This window comes from Oreochromis niloticus, linkage group LG2 (genome assembly GCF_001858045.2).
Source record: "Oreochromis niloticus isolate F11D_XX linkage group LG2, O_niloticus_UMD_NMBU, whole genome shotgun sequence".
NCBI lineage: Eukaryota > Metazoa > Chordata > Actinopteri > Cichliformes > Cichlidae > Oreochromis > Oreochromis niloticus.
Window position 1 is genome coordinate 3,109,932 of NC_031966.2, and position 22,317 is coordinate 3,132,248.

The following is a 22,317-nucleotide window of genomic DNA, read 5'->3' on the forward strand; positions in this document are numbered from 1 at the left end:
CTGACTGATTTTTTAGGTAGACCTGTAAAGATGCTGTTACAGTAATCAAGCCTACTAAAGATGAATGCATGGACTAGTTTTTCCAGGTCCTGTTGAGACATCAGATCTTTTATCCTTGAAATATTCTTGAGGTGATAGTAAGCTGATTTTGTTATTGTCTTAATGTGTTTTTCTAAGTTTAGGTCTGCATCCATCACTACACCCAAATTTCTCGCCTGGTTTGTGGTTTTTAGGTGTATAGATTGAAGTTCTCTGGTGACCTGTAATCATTTTTCTTTTGCACCAAAGACTATTACCTCAGTTTTATTTTTGTTTAGCTGGAGAAAATTGTGGCACAACCAGTCATTAATTTCCTCAATGCATTTACCAAGAGCCTGTACAGGGCCTCGGTCTCCTGGTGACATTGTGATATATATTTGTGTGTCATCTGCGTAGCTATGATAGTTTATTTTGTTGTTCTTTATAATCTGTGCCAGTGGGAGCATGTAAATGTTAAACAGAAGGGGTCCCAAGATGGAACCTTGGGAAACTCCACATGTGATACTTGTCTGCTCAGATGTGAAGTTACCTATTGATACAAAGTATTTCCTGTTTTCTAAGTATGTTTTGAACCAGTTTAGTACAGTTCCTGAAAGACCTGCCCAGTTCTCCAGTCATTTGAGTAATATGTTGTGGTCAACTGTATCAAATGCTGCACTGAGATCCAGTAAAACTAAGACTGACATTCTTCCACTGTCTGTGTTCAGACATATGTCATTAAACACTTTGGTCAGAGCGGTTTCAGTGCTGTGGTTCTGTCTAAAACCTGACTGGAAGGCATCATAGCAGTTATTCTGTTTTAGGAAGTAATTGAGCTGTTGAGAAACTGCTTTTTCAATAATCTTACTTAAAAATGGGAGATTTGAGATCGGCCTGTAGTTATTCATTTGTGTCTTGTCAAGATTGTCCTTTTTCAGTATAGGTTTAATTACAGCAGTTTTTAGTGATTCTGGGAACACACCTGATATTACAGTTTTTCTCGATTGGTTTGGCCCATTTCCTGAAACCGAGATGACATTCTCAAAATAACATGGACAAATCTCCAAACCACCTTGCAATTGTTCACAACAGAATGTCATTTTTCATTGGTTTAATCAAATTGCAAATGCTTTAGTACATGTCTCAAGTGACTCTGTGCTTCTTTTCAAATGATTATGTACAAGTAGCTACAGTTAGCACAATGAGCCCACATTTAGCACATTTTCCAAATAAATAGATCTTGCCGATCTAAACTGATTAGTTGATTTTTCAGTGAAATGGTCACTCACTCCAAAACATATCAGCATGGTTTCATTGTGTAAGTCATCATATGCACAATTGTCTGTTCAACTGTCAAAATTAGTCAAAGATATAATACCATGAAAGAATATCTTGGAACATTTGATAAAGTTATGACAGTACTTGACAATCAATCAGGTGAAATTAGAACTAACGAAGGAGCAGTTTCCCACATCTCAGATGACCAATCAAACAGGTTGTTCAGATACCTGACAGGTGTTGTCTATGATTATGACTGCTGCCAAAAGTATATAGACAGAGCTTGGCCCGGGGCCAGTTTCATTTGCAGTGTGAACATGGAAGCACCTCGCCAAGTACAACAGCAACTTCCTGCTCAAGGAAGAGGAGGAAGAAGAAGAGGAAGAGGAGGAGTGAGAATGCATGGAGGAATAGGGGGAAGAGGCCGAGGAGCACGGAGGCACCATGATGTCCCAGATGAAATCCGGGCCACCCTTATTGACCACGTTATAAACCATCGCCTCACAATGGCAGAGGCAGGTCGCCGAGTGCAGCCTAATGTGCCTCGGTCTACAGTCTCCTCCATCATCCAAACCTTTCGCAGGGAAAACAGGTACAGAACTATGCTATTGAACTATTCAGTGTTGGTGTGTGTGTAGGCCTAGAGTACTGTAATATTGTCATGTGATGTTATATGATACTATAAAAATGACAAAGACAAAAAAATGGAGAAAATACTGTGAATAGTATTCCAGTCACTGTGCAGTGCATCACACTTCTAGTACCATAAGACAGCAGTACAATTACATTGGTAACTCATTTTGTAACAAATTTACAGTGTTGACCTTTGACTTGTATGTCTAGGATTGGACGACAGCCTCAAGTGGGTGGCAGAATATAACTTCTAAATGAACAACAAGAACGAGAAATATGCAACATGGTCATTGCAAATAATGCCATCACACTGAGACAGATTCGTAATGCAATCCTGCTAGACAATGTAATGTTCCAAAATATAAACTCTATCAGCATCTCCACAATAGACCGGGTATTGAAGAAACATCAGATGACCATGAAACAGATTTACAGGGTACCATTTGAGAGAAACTCTGACAGAGTGAAAGGGCTGCGGTACCAGTATGTGCATGTAAGTCAACTACTGGTTGTCTATCATTGTAACACTATTACAGTAAGACATGGTTACCACTGTTTTTTTGTTTTGCGTTATCCTTTTCACCTTCAGAATCCAGCTTTGTGTGACTAGAGCATTTTGCCTAGAAATTGTCTTCAGTTTTCCACTCCCTGTTTGTACAGTACTTTAGATCCTCCCTGCAGTATCTGTCTCTACTTGACTGATTAGATTTATTTCTATTCTATTGTAGAGAATAATGACATTAGAAGGCAACGAAACCCCTCACATCCTAGTGTTCGTTGATGAAGCTGGCTTCAACCTGGCCAAAGGTCGAAGGCGTGGCCGTAACATCATTGGCCACCGAGCCACTGTGGATGTCCCAGGCCAGCGAGGAGCAAATATAACAATGTGTGCCGCTATATCAGAAAGAGGTGTGGCCACACACATTCCCAGTTTAGGGCCCTACAATACACAAAAGCTCCTCAATTTTTTGGACCACCTTTATACTGATCTGATCCCAGAAAATGAGAGAGGTGTAGAAGGACCTCAGCTACCACATTATGTCATTGTGTGGGATAATGTGAACTTCCACCGCGGCCCACGCATCAGAACCTGGTTCACCACCCATCCCCGGATGCTAATGGAGTTTCTTCCACCTTACTCTCCTTTCCTAAATCCAATTGAGGAGTTTTTTTCAGCTTGGAGGTGGAGGGTGTATGAGCATCAGGCTCAAGACCAGAGGGCCCTGCTGCATGCAATGGATGCTGCATGTGAGGACATCACAGGGGATCAATGTAGGGGATGGTTGAGACATTCACGCCGTTTCTTCCCTCGCTGCATCGCACGAGAAAATATCCGTTGCGATGTGGATGAGAATTTATGGCCTGACAGAGAGCAGCGCGTCGATGGCCAGGAGGATGAGGATGGTGGCCAGGAAAGAGAGGGTGACAATGGCGACCACTGAAAATATTACTGTACTATAGTTCTGAAACTTTATTTACAGTATGGTAGGCTAGAGTTTTTTTTGTTTTTTGTTTGTGTTTATAACTGTTCACATTTACAGAATCCTGTATATGTTTTCTTTTCACAGTATGTTCTCTAATGTTAACATTTCTTTGTACGAATAAAAATGTTTACAGTTTCCTTGAGTATGAGTGGTTTATTGAAGGCTGATTTTACTGTAAAATCTTTTGGTTTTATTCATAGTGGTATTCTGTTGCTAGACCTGTGCCTCAGTGACAAAACGTCTAAGCATTTTCACTTGCAGTGCTTAAACAATGCCAAAGGTATAATGCATTTTGGGGGCATTGACTATTTATATGGGAAGGATATTTAGTTTTGACACATGGATAAACTCTTTTGGGAGAGATATGAGCTTTTGCAGGGGATCCATGGTGTTGTGCTAAACCATCCAGGTTATTCTGACAAAAGCACTAAATGAATGCACATGTGCCAAGGCAATTGAGAAGGATCTGTGCTATTTTGACTGTACTGACCTTTTATATGGGAAAGGAATCTGCTTTTGAAGCATGGACGAAGAGTTTGGGGAAAGATATTTGATTTTGCTAGTGAGCTATAATGTTGGGCAGCACTGTAAGACTGTTTGGCCAAATGAGCTTATGGTTTTGAGAATGTCATCTCGGTTTCAAGAAATGAGCCAAACCAATCGAGAAAAACTGTAAATAGATGTAGGTGAGCACCAAGAGCAGCAATGACCTCATTTGGCCACCAAAGGGCAGTATTCACCAGGAAACCTCACAATGATGTGCCGAATATGAAAAATGTTTAAAGAATGTTTAAAGAATAGCATGTTCCACTCCTTTAACACCAGCTCTCATGTCCTGCAGACTTTGTGTTTGACTTTATCTGGACCTTTATTTGACCTTTGGATGCTCCAGGACATCCATTAAAATCATTCCCGCTGTAATTTGGCAGAAATGTTAAAAATGTTTGAAACGACCTAAATGAAAGAACTGCAGAGGTTGAGCTCGAGCTGAAAGCGGCGCAGTCACAGCCGTGCATCATCAGACAATCTGACCAAACTAACAGATACTGAGACCAAAGATGTTTCTGTCAATAGAAAATTGTACTTAGTAGTCAGTATAATCTTTTAATGATATAAGTTTCCATATATGCTTAGAGGTGTATAATCGATTGTGTAGTGATAGGATGTGTGATCTTTAGTAGGCTGCAAAGACTTTGTGTGCATTCCAGGGTGTTCTGGCTCTCACACCCACATTCTGGGAGCATGGGAGAGGTCGTACCTTCTTCTATTGTTTTATGATAAGATAAACGTATCTATGTCTGTTTTTAGCTAAGTGCCTTTTATTTAGATGAACTGTTGGACTTCCAGACCAGCAGGTTTAGGGAAGTCTTTAAGGGGTCACACTCTAACCCCCCCCCCCACACACACACACACACACACACACACACACACACATACACGCACCCACTGATGTATATAAATAAAGACCAGGGCAGTGGCACGGCGCGAGTCTCAGAGCCCTCACTTCTGTGCGAGTGCTCTGTGGCTGCCCTTGCTTGCAAGTAACTAACTGCAGTGTGTGTTTCTCCTCTCTGATTCGAAGCTGAAGAAGTGTCTTTGAATACATCTCTTGACAGTTTCCTCTAAAGTTTTAGTTTAGTTTAAATTTCCAAGTTCACAAAGTAATTTCAGTTAGTAAGATTTTTCGAGTCTAGTTTTTATTATTTTCGGTACATCGATTTTTAGTTTATGTATATTAGTTTCCTTTAACTTTTTAACTGCTGAGAGCAGGAAACAGGTCTCATTTAAGGAGTCGGAGCAGCTTCCTGCAAAGGTGACGAGCTCACCGATGGTTGGAATCACTTTCACGGCTTGTTGCTTCTCACGGATTACACTCAGTGTGGGGTGAACCAGTGCTGATGATGGTGATGATGGAACAGGAAATTTCTTCTTCACTGTCAGTCTACTGATTCTTATTATGATCATGTATTTCCAAACCAACTTTCCTAATCAGGTCTAAAAACAAATTAACTCCACTGAAAACTCACATGAGTGTTTCTGGCTCCAAATGATTGACTTTAATATGATTTTAATGTGATCCAAACTTATACCCAGCTTTCCAAGCTGCTCTCACCATCAAAGCTTCTCTAACTTTGTCCATGAAACATCAAAATCTGATTTTAAAACCTCGGTCTAACCACTGATCTGCTCCTCTGGGTCCAAACACTCAAACCCGAGTTTCATTTTGTGGAAGAACCAAAAGCCAGTTTGCATAGTGAGAGCAGACACGAACAGGAACCCTGGGGAATTAACAGGAAGCGAATTATGATTTATTTTAAATGGTGATGACCTTCATTTATTTCACATTTATGGGTGGGATTTCCAGGAGTGCTGAAGAGGGGCTGGAGGAGAGTGACCTCTATCCTCCTTGAGCTCTGCAGTCAAACGAGTTCCAGACTTTCATATTTTCTAGTATCATATTCACACATATCTAGTAAATGAGATGATGTATGTTACTTATGAATAATAAACAGACCTTTTGGGCGATCGTGGCTCAAGAGTTGGGAGTTCGTCTTGTAATCGGAAGGTTACCGGTTCGAGACCTGGCTCGGACAGTCTTGGCCGTTGTATCCTTGGGCAAGACTCTTCACCTACCGCCTACTGGTGATGGCCAGAGGGGCTGATGGCGCGATATGGCAGCCTCGCTTCTGTCAGTCTGCCCCAGGGCAGCTGTGGCTACAACTGTAGCTTGCCTCCACCAGTGTGTGAATGTGAGAGTGAATGAATAGTGGAATTGTAAAGCACTTTGAGGGTCTCAGAAAGCGCTATATAAATGCAATCCATCATTATTATAATTATTATTATTATTACCTTTGGCCAGCAGAGTGCTCTATGTGGATATGCTGCTGTTTGCTGCACGAGTTTCAGTTTGTGAGCTCAGACAAGGACGGGGCAGATCCCAGCGCTGCGTGGGGGACATTTCTATATTTCACTGAAGTTTGATGGGGAAGCCCAGCAGGCGTTTTATGTTTGCTGTCAGATTGTTTTATTACCACATTCACACATCAGCGACACTTACCGTCTTCCTCTCATTTAATTCTTTTGTCAGCTGACAGATTCGTCTGTTTCCAGGAAACCACAACTTACGTTTGACTTTTCCACCTTTTACATGCTTCACCTGTGGAAACTCAAACCTTTCAGTATCCTCGCATGAACGCAGCTAATTCTTTTTACTTTTTTAAAATTGAAAACATGTACTATGTACAAGAGGCAGCGACACAAGTGTCTGCTGTATTTTTATGAAATGGAAAGTTCATGCATGGAAAACATTTTTTTCATGTGTGAAGCAGCCAGAAAAAATAAGGACAAGTTATATATTAGGTGTAAAAAGGCTTGGTGTATATGAAGACAAATGGACATGTTAATGTGATCAAATCCCCCTGTTAGTTTGAATGGTTGCAACTATATTTAAATTTGATACTGCTCTAACAAAATTTAAGTTTCTAGATTCTGTTGACTGGGATTGATTTTTTCCTGTATAATGGATTTTAGAGATTAGACTTATCCATAATGGTTTGGGGTTTTTTTCATAGAAATTTTGAAAATGTTGGAGTCTAGTGATCTAAACCAAGTAGAGAGGGTTTATCAGTGAATAGTTTATTTTTGGCAGAATCATCCTTTTAATGGTGGTAACTCTTCCCATGAGTGATATATAGGTAAAGTTCTCTATCATGTAAGACAGCGGTCCCCAATCTCCGGGCTGGTCCGTGAGTCGTTTGGTACCGGGCCACGAGAGTTGAGGCTCAGGTGTGAAATTTATGGTTTTCAGGGTTTTTATCGTTAACTTGGTTTCCCTGGGTCTTTTCCCGTGTTGTAGTTGTGTGTCTTATTTTGAAAGAAATATTTACGCGTTACCATAGCAACCAGAGAGCATTAAGGGGCAGAGAGGAGGATGTTACTCTCAATGTTGTTGGCACATTTCAGGAGAACGCTGCTAATAAAGTTACACAATTACACAGTGAATTCGCGTTTATTATTATATTTTTAAAATACCACTTTTTCTGTCTTGGTTGTATAATTTTATTTTGTTGTAATTATCCACGACACCTTAAAGGCCAGTCCGTCAAAAATTATTGTCTGACATTAAACCGGTCCGTGGCGCAAAAAAGGTTGGGGACCGCTGGTGTAAGATCATCCTCTACCCTTTTTCATAAGGATTCAACCGTACCAGGTCTGAGAACTTGGCTGAAAGATTTATACCTGGATATCTAATGTTACCTGACTGTAGTGGAGGGGTGGTGGCGTTTTGAAAATTACCATTCAGAGGCAGAACTGAATCAGACTACTCCAGTTAATGGAGTAGTCTGATATGGATGAGAACTTGTACATATAAATGTCTTTAGCAAGGTTTGTGAGATTATGAGGAAAAGTAAAACATCGTCAGCATACAGGCTTATCTTATGGTGTGTATTTTCAGTTTGAACTCCTTTGACATCTACATTTTGTCCAATTGCTTCTGCTAATGGCTCAATAAAAATAACAAAAGTGAGGGCGAAAGCGGACAGCTCTGTCTGGTGCCCCTCTGTAGGCTGAAGCTCTGTAAAGTAAGATCATTTGTCCTAACACAAACATTTGGAGAGCTGTACAGTGTTTTAATCCAGTCCAACCAAATCCACATTTATGTAGAACAGCTAATAAAATCTAGTCTTTGCCCAGTCAAATGCTTTCTCTGAATCTAGGGAGACAACTGTGCTTTCTAATTTGTTAGAGCAGTAATCTATTATATTTAGTATTATTCGCTGAGTGTCTACCCTTGATAAAACATGTTTCGTCGGAATGTGTTACGTACAGAAGTAGATGATAATGATGGGTTATCATCGGGTGGTTGAAGGGATTAATCTGTGACGAGTATAAAGCTTCATAAAAGTGCTTAAAAGATTTATTTATTTTTTGTGTGTCATAAGTAATTTTCCCAGCGAAATCCTTTATAGAACAAACAGACTGTCTGGCTCTCCTGCACAGCAGCAGATGGGTGGGTTTGGTGGCATCAGCACAATTCCTGTGATGTCAGACAGAATAAGAAACACCATCAGTCACAGAGCTGTACACAACAGTGACTTTTAGAAACTCTGACAAACATGGATGTTCTCCAAACTGGGTCACTGTGAGCTGGCTGGTTAAAGGATCAGATCAACACATCCTGAATGTCTTGCTAACAGAGCGATGCAGCCAGTTTTAGTGTCACATAAAAGACTTCACCCTTCTAGCCTGACCGTGCTGTCCAAACTGCTGCAGTCACAGGTCCAAAAGTTTTTATTCATCCAGTAGGAATGTGATTTTTAGGAGGACAGGGCTTAACAGTCATGAAGAAACAAAGACAACTGACGCTCAGCACGAGCGTGAACACAACAATCAAAAGCGCCACAGCAGTAGCTTCGACAGACTCTTTAAAATCGACTGACTCCGTGACAGCGACGCCCTCTGACCACCTGAGCGCCCTCTGTAGGTCATTCAGGAAAAATGCACAGCGAGGACAAACCTTTGAAAAGCACTGTGAGGAGCAGAGATGGGCAGTAACGCGTTACTTGTAACGCGTTACTGTAATCTGATTACTTTTTTCAAGTAACGAGTAATGTAAGGGTTTACTATTGCAAAAACAGTAATTAGATTACCGTTACTTTCACGTAGGAACGCTGCGTTACTGCGTTACTAAAACCGTGATTTTTTGCAAGAACGTCTCATGACAGTGACCTAAGCGAGTGCGACGTTCGTGACAACAGCTGTCTGCAGATCATAATATATCGAGTGCGGGACAGAGTGTAGCATGCAGCGTTTAAAGCGTGGAAGTACTGACCTTATTTTGAGTTTGATTCCATAAAAAGTGACAAAAACATTAGTGTCTGTTGTGCGTGGGAAGAAAACTTCTTTTTACAGCGAAAAACCCCCTAAACTTCCAAGCAAGCACCGAGTGTACTACGACGTAATGTGAAATTCACAGAGAAACTCGCGGATTCTTCCACTGACCGCTGCAGCACACCTGCACCAGGGTAAACCTCCGCCTACCCCAGTCCTGCTTTACAGGTGAAAATAGAGCAACAGGACCGCTAGTCTTTGATTTTATTTATTTTCTGCTGTGTTTTACTTGCATCTATTTGAAAGAGTGAGTGTAAACACAAAAAAATATTTTATTTTATGTGCTGGAATGTGCAGAAAATAGGTTTAAATGTTAAACAAATTTCTTCCAGTCAGAGAATGTTGCATATAATTTAATTTTTGCTTGATGCATAAAGTTAAAAGATTAAAACTAATAAAACAAGTTTTAAAAAGAGACTTTTCCATTTGATTACATTTTGTATGATGAATTATGCAGAAAAAGTAGAATTGGGCTGAAAGATCTATCGCTTTATCACCTATTCAGGTTGTAAATCGTGTTTTTAAAAAGTAACTAAGTAACTAAGTAATTAATTACTTTTGAAAATAAGTAATCAGTAAAGTAACGGGATTACTTTTTGGGGGAAGTAATCAGTAATTAGTAACTGATTACTTTTTTCAAGTAACTTGACCAACACTGGTGAGGAGGAACATGTACCTGGACAAGTAAGAAGGGAGAAGCCTGAGGAGAGTGCTTTTTAACAGAGGAACAGCATTTCAGCACATAGTGGTTTCCTTCAGAAAGCATAAATGATTCCTTTTTCACACAATAACAGAATGATTTCAGGAAAAAAAAAAAGTGAGTCTGTCAGACTGAAATACGCTGAGGACGACCCGGAGACAGATTCTGCAGACTGAAGACTTTGGTCAGATGAGATGAAACTCTGTGGATACAGAGATGCTACTCATGTTTGGAGAAAGAAGACGGAGGCTACCACCCAAAGAACAGCGTCCCTACAGTGGTGGTGGCAGTATTACGCCGTGGGGATGCTTCAGTGCATCTGGACCCGGGAATCTCATTGAGGTGGGAGGAAGACTCTGAATGAAGACCTGAAGCAGTCAGTGGCTATACTGGATCTGAGTCATTAGTTTGTCTTCCAATGCGACAACCACCCAAAACATACGTTGCTCCTCGTGAAGAATGACCTCCAGAAGACCAAAGTGAGCATTACTGACCGGCCTGCACAAAGCCCTGACTGTGGGCTGAACTGGAGACCAAGGTCCACGCCAGAAGATCATCACATATGGAGGAGCCTGAGCTGGGATCGCTGAGGAGAGGAGTGAAGACTACAGCAGACGACTGCATGCTGTTATCCAGCCAAAAGGACTGTTAGCATTGGAGGTAATCATGACCCTGGAAGTTTTCTTGTTTCTGTGTGCAAAGTAAAGTCATGTTAGTATTCACATTAAAAAACCAGGATGTTTGGAAAAAGCTGTGCTAAAAAAAATCCTAGCTCTGGTTAACAGCACTCTGTCTCTGGCTCTCTGCTCTCTTCATGAGCAAACATGAAGTGGTCACTCCTTATGCAGAGAGTCATCATGAGTGAAGACGATCTCTGAGCAATTAACAGGAAGCCAAGAAGTGTCTAATCCACGCAGGATTAATGAGCCATGACTGCAGCCGCTGAAGTGGCCTCCATTGGGCCAGAGGGGACACTCTCTGGTGCTAAGCAGATGACAGCAACACATAGACACATGAAGGTCCCTCCAAGCTACCCAACACACCTCGACCAAACACCACTTCATCAGCTGACTGTGAATGAGGCTCTGGGTCCAGCAGCAGAGGCTCTGACTACACGTCAGCTGAATAACACGAGTCAGTTGGGCCTGTGGGCCAGCTCGCCTGTGGTCTCTGCGTTAGCTCGTTAAAGCGAATCCTGCATATATCTGTGGAGTTGTGACTCATTCAGCTTCCTCTCTGCAGCGTGCAGCGGTGAAGACTTCCTTTGTAAGTAAAGCATCACACACAGCGGGGTCTCACTGCTCTGCTGTCACTCTCTTAAATATTTATTAGTTTATTAAAATCACTGCCAAGTCCAACCTCACCGTGCTCTTATGAAAATGACACATTAAAGGTGAAATATATGTGGTCAGTTTAGAAAGTAAGTGCCTTTTATCCTCGGTTCCTTCCATCCTCTGTCAGTGCCTGGCTCCCTCTGAGGTGTACTCTATCATCTCTGACCTTGGTCTGCTCACTAACATTACACACAAATGACTGTTTAATGAGAAAGACTCCCCAGAAAGGTTCAGCCCCCATGCTACAGCAACACAGAGAAATCGTCTCCTCTCTGTTCTTCAGCGAATCCTCGCCTTCATTTCCAGGAGAAAAAGCTTTTAGTTACGGAGGTTTCCTAATGCACTCAAACCTGGCCTGTGTGTTTTAGTGGGTCAGCCTTAATGCAAATATAGATGCTAATGGAATCTACAGAACAACATTTACACTCCATCCATTTCCATCTTCCTCTGAGGCTGCCCATTTCAGCGACATCTCATTATCCAGAAAGTCGTGGCATGCTGCTGCACTGCATTATGTATAGCTGGAACATAAACTGTATACGACAGATGGATGTAACATTTTATCTTAGCTCAGTTTGGGAGCCAGAAGGGACCATATTTGGACAAGAGCGTCTGCATCCAGAGACTCAGATATCTGCTAATCAGAAACATCCAATCAAAGCTGAAGCTCAGAGCTATTCTTCTGTTTGTGCAATTAAGCTCACCGCAGCCAAATTATTGGTCAGATAATTCCGTTAATCTATCTCTGGTCAAGCCTAGCACACAGTTCAATTCAATTTTATTTATTTATTTATTTTTTTGCGCCTGTCCCGTTTGGCTCTTTTGCCATCAGAATTATTGTCTAAAGGCGAAGAAAGATGCCCAACGGATTTACTTTACCAAATGGACCACCCCAGCCTTGCCGTAATGGTCTATTTGATTCACCTTTTATTGTTTATTTTATTTTATTTTCACTTGTTAAATATGGGACAGAGTTGACTGGGGAAAAGAAAGGGGAGGAAGAAAGGGAAAGAAAAACAGTGGGGAAGAGGGACGGGGATAAAGGGCAAAAAAAACAACAAAATAAGCAGACAAAATATATATATATATATATATATATATATATATATATATATATATATATATATATATATATCTCAATCACCTGGATCACCTGTTGAGAGAGAAAAAAAGAGAAAACAAGCAGAAAAAAAAGCAACATAAAAAACAACATCACGATGATCTATGGGAATGTAACAGTAAAAACTAAATATTAAACATTATTGTGCAGCACGTAAGATCGACAGCGCACAGTGTGCTTTGAGGTAGGAGCCAAAAAGGGTGTAGTTAGTGTGTGTGAGTCCCCGTGTGTACACCTGTGAGCATGAGCGCGCTTGTATTTAAAAGGTTCCTTCATGTTCAATTTTATTTATATAGCACCAAATCTCAACAACAGTCACACACACTTTATATTGTAAAGGTAACGACAATACAATAATAGAGAGAAACACATGGAAAATTCCAACAATCAGACAAACCAAAGGCTTTGGTGACAGTGGGAAGGACAAAGACACACTGTGCCAGAGATGAATAATAACTAAGGCTTAAATGCAGAGACGTATACTTATGTCAGTATAAATAAATAGTGAGTGAGAAAGGTGAATGAAGGAGAAACACTCAATGCATCATGGGAATCCCCCAGCAGCCTACACCTATTGCGGCATAACTAAGGGAGGATTCAGGGTCACTTGATCCAGCCCTAACTATATGCTTTATCAAAAAGGGAAATTTGAAGCCTAATCTTTTAGATTTTTTGGATTAACTGAAGGCTTTTCAGGGAGTTTTTAGGACATCCTGATAATAATGAATTACAGTAGTCCAGCCTAGAAGTAATAAATGCATGAACTAGTTTTTCAGCATCACTATGACGCTGAATTTTAGAGATATTGCACCAATGGAAGAAAGCAGTCTTACATATTTAATATGTGCATTGAAGGACACGTCTTAGTCAAAAATTACTCCAAGGTTCCTCACAGTGTTACTGGAGGCCAAGATAATGCCATCCAGAGTACGAATCTGGTTAGATACCATATTTCTAAGATTTTCAGGGCCGAGTACAATAACCTCGGTTTGATCTGAATTTAGAAGCAGAAAGTTAGATGTCATCCAGGTCTTGTCTTTAAGACATTCCTGCAGTTTAACTAATTGGTGTGTGTTAACTGGCTTCATGGACAGATAGAGCTGCGTGTCATCTGCATAGCACTGAAAATGTATACTATGTCTTCTAAAGATACTGCCTAAGGGAAGCATGTATAATGTAAATAGAATTGGTCCTAGCACTGAACCCTGTGGAACACCATAATTGATCTCAGCGTGTGAAGAGGACTCTCCATTTACATGAACAAATTGGAGTCTATTAGATAGATATGATACAAACCACAGATGATCAGCTGTTTGACAACTACTCCTTCAAGAATTTTTGATATGAAAGGAAGGTTGGAGATTGGCCTATAATCAGCTAAGACCACTGGGTGTAGAGATGGCTTTTTAAGTAACCGTTTAACTACTGCCAGCTTGAAGGCCTGTGGTACATAGCCAATTATTAGAGATAGGTTGATCATATTGAAGCTTTTTGATATCCAGCAAAAAATGGAAAATAAATCTGGTTATTGGAGCATTGTTATCTCGCTGGTGAAAACTCAGGGTGAGGACAGCACAGCTTGCATTTTTCCTGTTGCTGCACTTCTGCTTTCAATTTGGGCTGTTTAGTAAAGTACATGATTACTTTGGTCTCTGCATATTAGCTGCTTTTGGTTCTAAAGCAGATGGTGATAAGTTACCACAATATGGAAAAATATTAAGTACTGTTGGTTTATGTGAGCATGAATGTGTGTAACCTAGGCTGCAGTGCAGATGTGAGTTTGTAGTCGGAAATGTGGCCTCGACTTCTGCATTTGATCATTTAGACGTGTTTATGCTCTCTTTGATCTAAACTTTAATTTTCCTGAAAATCTGTGCGACTTTGTTGTAATTCACAGCAGAAGCTGACAGCAGCCACAATGGAAGTGCTCTGCTCTCACCGAGCTCGTTTCTTTCTTATACACAACACAAAGCAGAGTTAGAGAGGTTATCCCTACTGGAAGCTTCTGCCTACTACTGTGATACCTTACGTCAACTTTAATTTCACTACACAGTTTCTGAAAAGGACTCTTAGTGCTGCTCCAAGTGGGAACCCTTCTCCATAGACATTTATGAAACAGTGTGCTGTGTGGTGCCCTCACGACACATGACCATGTGAAGCTAGACAGCCAGCAAACAAAATAGATGAGATCTTGACACAAGGCTTGCTTTTCTTTATTTTAATGAAGATCTTTTTAAGCCTCATCCTCTCTCAAGGCTTCTCCTTGCTATTTCTTTTTTGTAACTGAAATATACAGAAAGTGAAAATAACTTGCTAGCTAATACACATCTTAAAGACAAACTTAATGATTAGCCTAGCTTAACACGTGCATTACATTAGCATCACAGTTCACTCCAGGTAAACACATATAAAAGTTGTTTCAGAACACATTAATACTCACAAAGACGAACGTTTTCCAAGGTACAAGCGTGTAGAGCACTTTTAGCGCGTACATGAGCTGATTCACTGTTTTAATACTGCCGAAGCACTTTACACAGCATTAACGGAGAAAATATGTCAAAGATAGGTTAGTGATCAGAGTGCTCCCTCGCTTCCATTTCTGCATGTACAATACAAAGATCGCTTGCGACTAAGACGTCTCACTCTGAGCAAATTTCGAACCCACACATTTTAACTGTTTTTAGCATGAATGACTTATAATATTTCTTAACTTTGAACTTATTTATCACCTTGCTTACGTAACTTAATCAGCTCCACTAACTACTGACTTTTGACCAAAAGGCATAACACTGGTAGCATGAACCAAAGGTAAGAGATGCTCCCAGAACATGACAGAGGTTTCTCTGGTTTGATGCTGTGAACACAACAACAAGGCTGTGAAACTTCAACACCAAAGATCTGTGTGACGCTTCGCTGCTCTCATCTCCATTCATCTAAAGCTGCTTCCACACACAGGAAGTGAATTGCAGGGACATGGCGACCACAGACCAACAGACCAATGACATTCAGTGAACTGAAGCAGGTATTGGTAAAAAACTCCCAATGGCCATGCAAAGTGGGCGTGAATGTCATTACTTTTATTTTGCACGAAAGAACAAGAGCATCATGGTGAAGTGCTAACAGCATACAGGAAAGAAACATCTGCATTATTGAGTTAACGCTGCATCTTCACAGACAGCATGCTAATGCTAAGTGTAACCGAGGACAAAGGTACGAATAAAAGGGGCAAAGAAATAAATTGATAATTTATTTATTATATTGATTAAACATACGTTTTCCCAGTTATTTCCAGACAGGACATCCTGCTGATATCCCAGCTGCACATGAGACCTACCACACAAATGGTGCGAGAAAATAACACGACACTGCAAACCGTCACACCCCGTTTAGAGACATTGCAATCAATTTACCTGTGGGCATGCACTGCAAACAATTTGGGTCTCAGCACAGCTGGGAATCAGCGCTATGCATGACCTGCAATCTGAGATATAAAGGGAAGTGGCAGAAACAAATAAACAAAAAACAAAAGAAGAGGTTAGTCCGCCCTTACACGACTCACTCTCAGTCATCAACCGCCTTTACGGCTGGACGGACTAACCAAACAAAATTACAAATCAGTCAAAAGAACGAAAAAAAAGGACAGCAGAGACAGCACAACAACAGCTGTATAACACAAACAACATTACTGATTAAAATGTTCCCCAATAAAATATCAGTTTTATTAAACCATTCAAAATCACAAAACTAAAACAAACACTCAATATACCTACAATATTGATCGGTTTCCCTGCGTGCAGTCGATCTAGAGCTTGATCAATTCCTCCATTAAAACTCGTGGTCACACTAAAAAAGTCCAACAACACGCATTAAAAATGGGCACCTACAATAATAAATGATCCAAAAAAAATGGTAAAAATCTCTTACCGAACAATATACCCACTCGCACCAGAGTGAGTTCATTGCCTCTGGAATTTCCCACAGAAGAGCGCTGACCTCATCCCACACACCCACTACCTCTTCAAAGCTCCTCTGCCAATCACCTGGCAGAAAGCAACAAACTGCCAGGTGACAATTGTTACATAAGCTAGCCAAGAACCCAGACTGAAGCTGAGTGTATGCAGACCCCGGCCCGCTAGAGCCTGAACTTCAGCAGGTAACAGAGGCAGAGCTGAGCAGTCAGGCTTCAGCCTCTGTTTCTACTTTCTACAGTAGAATCACCGTGATGACCGCTTTCACCTTTGCTTTATGCTCATAGGTTAAAAACTAAAACAAAGATGGTGTGTGTCCTCTCTATGACTGTATGACTGTAGCCTCAGGTTTATGTTCTTAAATGGTGACAGTTTCAAGTCTTTTTACAAAGTAATGAGCAAATAATGTAACAAATAGTGTAACGAGTTACTTTCTCCAGCTAGTAATTATTGAATGAACTGTGTTACCTTTAAGAAAAGTGGCAAGTAAGGTGAAATAGATTACTTCTTGAGTAACAACCCCAACGCTGCTGATTCCTGTGATTTCTCTCACATGTACCGAATCCTAATCTCCTACATGAGTCAGCATTTTAAACAGACCAGTGAAAGCAGAACAAGGTCACAACAAGCTGATGAGAACACTGGGAGCTGAGTGCCGCCCTCTACGATCACCTGCTACATCAAGAGGAATCCATTTACCCCGACACCCCACAGGGACGCCCCATTATCACCCCGCCAGCGCGTAATCCACTGGGACTTCCCGTTATTTCCACTGCCTCTGACGTTCACAATGAAAGCACATTATTTTGCACCACGCTCTCAGAGTACGACAATAAACACACACAAACACCACCTTCACAGCAGATGTGTGCAACGACAGCAGGCTGCGTCCTTCTGAGAAACAGACTCAGAATCAGAGCAGATGGGCACCAAAGATCAGTACCTCCAATTCAGCATCTAACAAATCTCTACTGTTCACTACTTCATTGCACTGAAACGCTGCCAGAAAAGTTAATCCATCCATTTTCTTACTTATACAATGAGGGAGCAGGTGGGGCGTGGAGCCTCCCTCAGGTTACATCAGGTACAGGTACACCCAGACAGGCTGACAGTGAGTCACAGACAGAAAAGCTTTTATTGAAGACAATCTTTCAACCTTCAAATATCATGCCATCTGTTTTGGAAATCTGTGTGGAATTTTGTCCTGATTGTCAAGTCATTTTTAATTTTAATTTTAATTTTCTTTTGCCTTTGGAGCAAAAATGTGCTTTGTGAGGTCACAGTGGCCTTGGCACAGATACATGAAGTCTTCTCACTGCTGAAATGTTAATGCATGAAAGATGAGTTAAAAATACTGACATGATAAACTATTTTAAACTCAATTACAGAAACTGAAAAGACAGATGAAAGACAGCCTGAAATGTTCTTAATATTATGGACTTTGAGCTCTGCACTCTGACTACACAGACTCGATCTTCCTGCACTGGGAAGGATGGTCAGTCCAGATGAAGATAATCAGGCTCAGCTCTGTAAAACGTGTTACCAATGTTATTCCAACAGGACTGATAAATGATGTATCTGCCTAATGTCTTAGACAGCAGCTCCTTTGAACCATGCAGCCCTTTCACACCTCTGACCACATCAACACATGTAACTGATACTGCCACACATCAAAGATCATGTTTAGCTGGATTTATCATAGTCAGAGTTTCCAACAAACTCCAACAAACTGTGTTTCTGGGACAATTCTATCACAAACTCTCACAAAGTTTATTAATCCACTCATCACATAGTCTCACTGCCCACCAGCCCAGTTAGGTTCGATTCAGTTTTCTTTATATAGTGCCAAATCACAACAACAGGCACCTCAAGATCCTTTATAATTTAAGGTTAATACCCGACACTAATACAGAGAAAACAACAATAATCAGATGATCACTTTTGATCAAGCACTTGGCGATAGTAGAAAAAGTTAGAAAAGTCAGTTAGACATTCACATTTTATTTTTGATACTTGTAGAGGACGCCCTGCCCGCTATCTAATCAAGTTCAGGACAAATCAGACCTTCCAAGTATTTATGTGCTACATCACAATATCTGTCAGTTTAATAAAGAAATACAGGGTGGGCCATTTATATGGATACACCGTAATAAAATGGGAATGGTTGGTGATATTAAAGTCCTGTTTGTGGCACATTAGTATATGTGAGGGGGCAAACTCCTCAAGATGGGTGGTGACCATGGTGGCCATTTAGAAGTCGGCCATCTTGGATACAACTTTTGTTTTTTCAATAGGAAGAGGGCCATGTGACACATCAAACTTATTGGTAATATCACAAGAAAAACAATAGTGTGCTTGGTTTCAACGTAACTTTATTCTTTCATGAGTTATTTACAAGTTTCTGACCACTTATAAAATGTGTTCAATTTGCTGCCCATTGTGTTGGATTGTCAATGCAACCCTCTTCTCCCACTCTTCACACACTGATAGCAACACCGCAGGAGAAATGCCAACACAGGCATCCAGTAGCCGTAGTTTCAGGTGCTGCACATCTCGTATCTTCACATCAAAGACAATTGCCTTCAGATGACCCGAAGATAAAAGTCTAAGGGGGTCAGATCGGGAGACCTTGGGGGCCATTCAACTGGCCCACGACGACCAATCCACTTTCCAGGAAACTGTTCATCTAGGAATGCTCGGACCTGGCACCCATAATGTGGTGGTGCACCATCTTGCTGGAAAAACTCAGGGAACGTGCCAGCTTCAGTGCATAAAGAGGGAAACACATCATCATGTAGGAATTTCAAATATCCAGTGGCCTTGAAGTTTCCATTGATGAAGAATGGACCCACTATCGTTGTACCCCATATACCACACCAAACCATCACTTTTGTTGGTCCAACAGTCTTGGAGGGATCCATCCAATGTGGGTTAGTGTCAGACCAATAGCGGTGGTTTTGTTTGTTAGCTTCACCATTCACATAAAAGTTTGCCTCATCACTGAACAAAATCTTCTGCGTGAACTGAGGGTCCTGTTCCAATTTTTGTTTTGCCCATTCTGCAAATTCTGTGCGCCGATCTGGGTCATCCTCGTTGAGATGCTGTAGTAGCTGGAGTTTGTAAGGGTGCCATTTGTGAGTAGCTAATATCCGCCGAAGGGATGTTCGACTAATGCCACTCTCCAGTGACATGCGGCGAGTGCTACGCTGTGGGCTCTTGCTGAATGAAGCTAGGACAGCCACTGATGTTTCTTCATTAGTGACAGTTTTCTTGCGTCCACATTTTGGCAAATCCAACACTGAACCAGTTTCACGAAACTTAGCAAGCAGTTTGCTAACTGTAGCATGGGAGATGGGTGGTGTTGTAGGGGGTCTTGCATTGAAATCTGCTGCAATGACCCGGTTACTGTGTTCACCAGATATCAACACAATTCCAATCCGCTCCTCACATGTTAACCTCTGCGACATGTCAATGGCTGTGAACAAAGAGAAACTTGTAAATAACTCATGAAAGAATAAAGTTACGTTGAAACCAAGCACACCATTGTTTTTCTTGTGACATTACCAATAAGTTTGATGTGTCACATGGCCCTCTTCCTATTGAAAAAACAAAAGTTGTATCCAAGATGGCCGACTTCTAAATGGCCACCGTGGTCACCACCCATCTTGAGGAGTTTGCCCCCTCACATATACTAATGTGCCACAAACAGGACTTTAATATCACCAACCATTCCCATTTTATTACGGTGTATTCATATAAATGGCCCACCCTGTACGTTATGTTTAATGTCATATATTAGACATCATGAAAAGCTCCCCCTGTAGGGGGATCCACACTGACATGCTGTGACAAAAAACAACCTTCAGCACCTCAGCGACATCAGACGTCCTCATAGGATGCTGTCAGCACGCGGACAGTACCGTCTGTCTGCAAAGAAAAAGACTTTGAAACCTAGAAGAGGCTGAAAGTGTGAGAAAAGGCTTCATGAGGTCAAATAATTCTAAAGGTGAGGACAGGTTCGTTTACCTGTGTCGATCAGCTGAAATACTAAGACTTAAATCCTTGAATTACTTAAAAAGTAGAATAAAACTGAAACTTTAATATATCGTTCTGTGCAGAAGTCCCAAATCACCCACTCAAGACTTGGTTCCAATTTTTGAAAGTGCTCTTTCAAAAATTAGGAAATAAGATTTTTGACGCTCTCAACTCTGTCATGTGAATTATTTGAGCATTAAAAGACTCCTAACTCAAGGATGAACCAGTGTTGTGTCTTCACATTGCAGACACCTGGTTAAAGAACCAGTTTTAAATCTTAACTTTAGGCTCTTTGTGTCTGTCACACAAACACTTCATTTCTTTAGTTCAGTCTATGAAAAATGTTAAAGATTACAAATTTTGACATAAAATAGTATTTTTGCTCCATGTAATGTAGATGAATAGTATCTGACACAGGAGCTGAGAGATTATCTGGACCTTCAGCCGATCGTCTACTGTTCACTGAAGCCTCATCAGAAATGCCTCAGTGAAGGACGGCTGTCAGGAGGACATTGTTAATGAAGGGAAACGGGAAAATGACACAAGAGCTGGACTGAAGATCAGAGGAACAGGTCTGATGGAGAGATGAATCCACATCATGGTCAGTATGTATGAGGAGGTCAGGAGGAGGTCCGACACTGAGAGTCAACAGCCATCTGTGAGGCACGGTGGAGGCTCTGTCATGGTCTCAGCTGCAGGTCAGTCAGTGGTGTTGGAGATCTTTGATAAAATGATGAATTATGAAAAGTACCATGAACAGTATCAGTCATGGATGGGCCTCACCAGAGCCCAGAGCCAAGCATCACTGAAGCAGTGTGGGGTCATCCTGACAGAGGACACAACAAGGCAAGATGTTTCAACAACAAGAAACATCCAAAGAAGAGCCGTGGATTGGTCAGATGGGTGAAAGTTCCCTTGCTGTCAGTGTAAAGAAGTTACACTACTTTAATGTACATTTAATCCTTGGACTTAAATTCACTGCAAATGTCCTATTTTATTTATTTATTTATTTATTTATTCTGACTGTAGAACCAATGTACAAAATAGAGAAAAGAAATTAATGTAATTATTACAGCCAATTAGAAGAAAGTTGGTTAAAAGGGGGAGTAGTTTCAGTTTCATAGATTCAGGCGTGATGAACTGAGGGGCTGACTCAGGATAAAATAAAGAAGGGTTATTTTGAACTGTGACTCATGCAAAGCTCCTGTAGAGTAGTCCAAGAATAAAATTATTCAGTATAGATCTGCCTGAAGTTAACTGCTCCCAGCAATAGCTGCAGGAGGAAATACATGAATATAATGGCAGGCTAAGGGCCACTAATTTAAGTCAGTCCTGGTATAATGCTAATCTGACCCCCCTTTAACGCAAATGTTACCATATCCAGATTTAAAGGCGAGCTAAAATTGACCAAACCTTCTGAGATTATTTAAATGTCAGGCTGTCGTGTTGTTATGTCTCTGTCCACGGTGGTAAGAGCGTTGTGCTCTTACCACGAGGGTGTTCCCGACCAAAGCCCCAAATCAAAGTCAAGATGAACACTGGTTTACAACAGCAGCTAAAAATGTGACAATAACTGCAAGCGTCTCCGGGGTGAACCAAGGCCAAAATAACAAACACGGCGTCAGAGAACTGCTGACTCTAAACTCCAACCCAGCTTCCCGAAATAAACTAAACAGTGCAAAAGGAAGTGGAGGTTCACCCCTGCAGCTTCAGCGCTATTTACAGCCAAAGGAGGCAAATATTTGGACAAAGGATTGAGACAAATACACCAATCGTCACTAATCACAGGCAGCGGGGCAAAGACATTCACACAGGGCTGGAGGAAGCACCCAATACTACTACACAGCACCTCAGA

The 22,317-nt window shown here is 41.1% G+C and overlaps 1 protein-coding gene across 1 annotated transcript; it reads left to right on the forward strand.

Annotated features, from left to right (window-relative positions):
• Positions 1-1,012: 1,012 nt before the first annotated feature.
• Positions 1,013-4,068, forward strand: LOC109200086 (uncharacterized). The gene is made up of 3 exons (XM_019355491.2): positions 1,013-1,888; positions 2,140-2,422; positions 2,658-4,068. Exons 2-3 carry the CDS (start codon positions 2,213-2,215, stop codon positions 3,369-3,371), a joined length of 924 nt encoding a protein of 307 aa, XP_019211036.1. The 5' UTR covers positions 1,013-1,888; positions 2,140-2,212; the 3' UTR covers positions 3,372-4,068.
• Positions 4,069-22,317: the final 18,249 nt, after the last annotated feature.

Coding starts and splice junctions, on each gene's coding strand:
- LOC109200086 (XM_019355491.2), top strand. CDS start 2,213: ATGGTCATTGCAAATAATGCCATCACACTGAGACAGATTCGTAATGCA. Junction 2,423..2,657: donor TGCGGTACCAGTATGTGCAT/GTAAGTCAACTA, acceptor ATTCTATTGTAG/AGAATAATGACATTAGAAGG.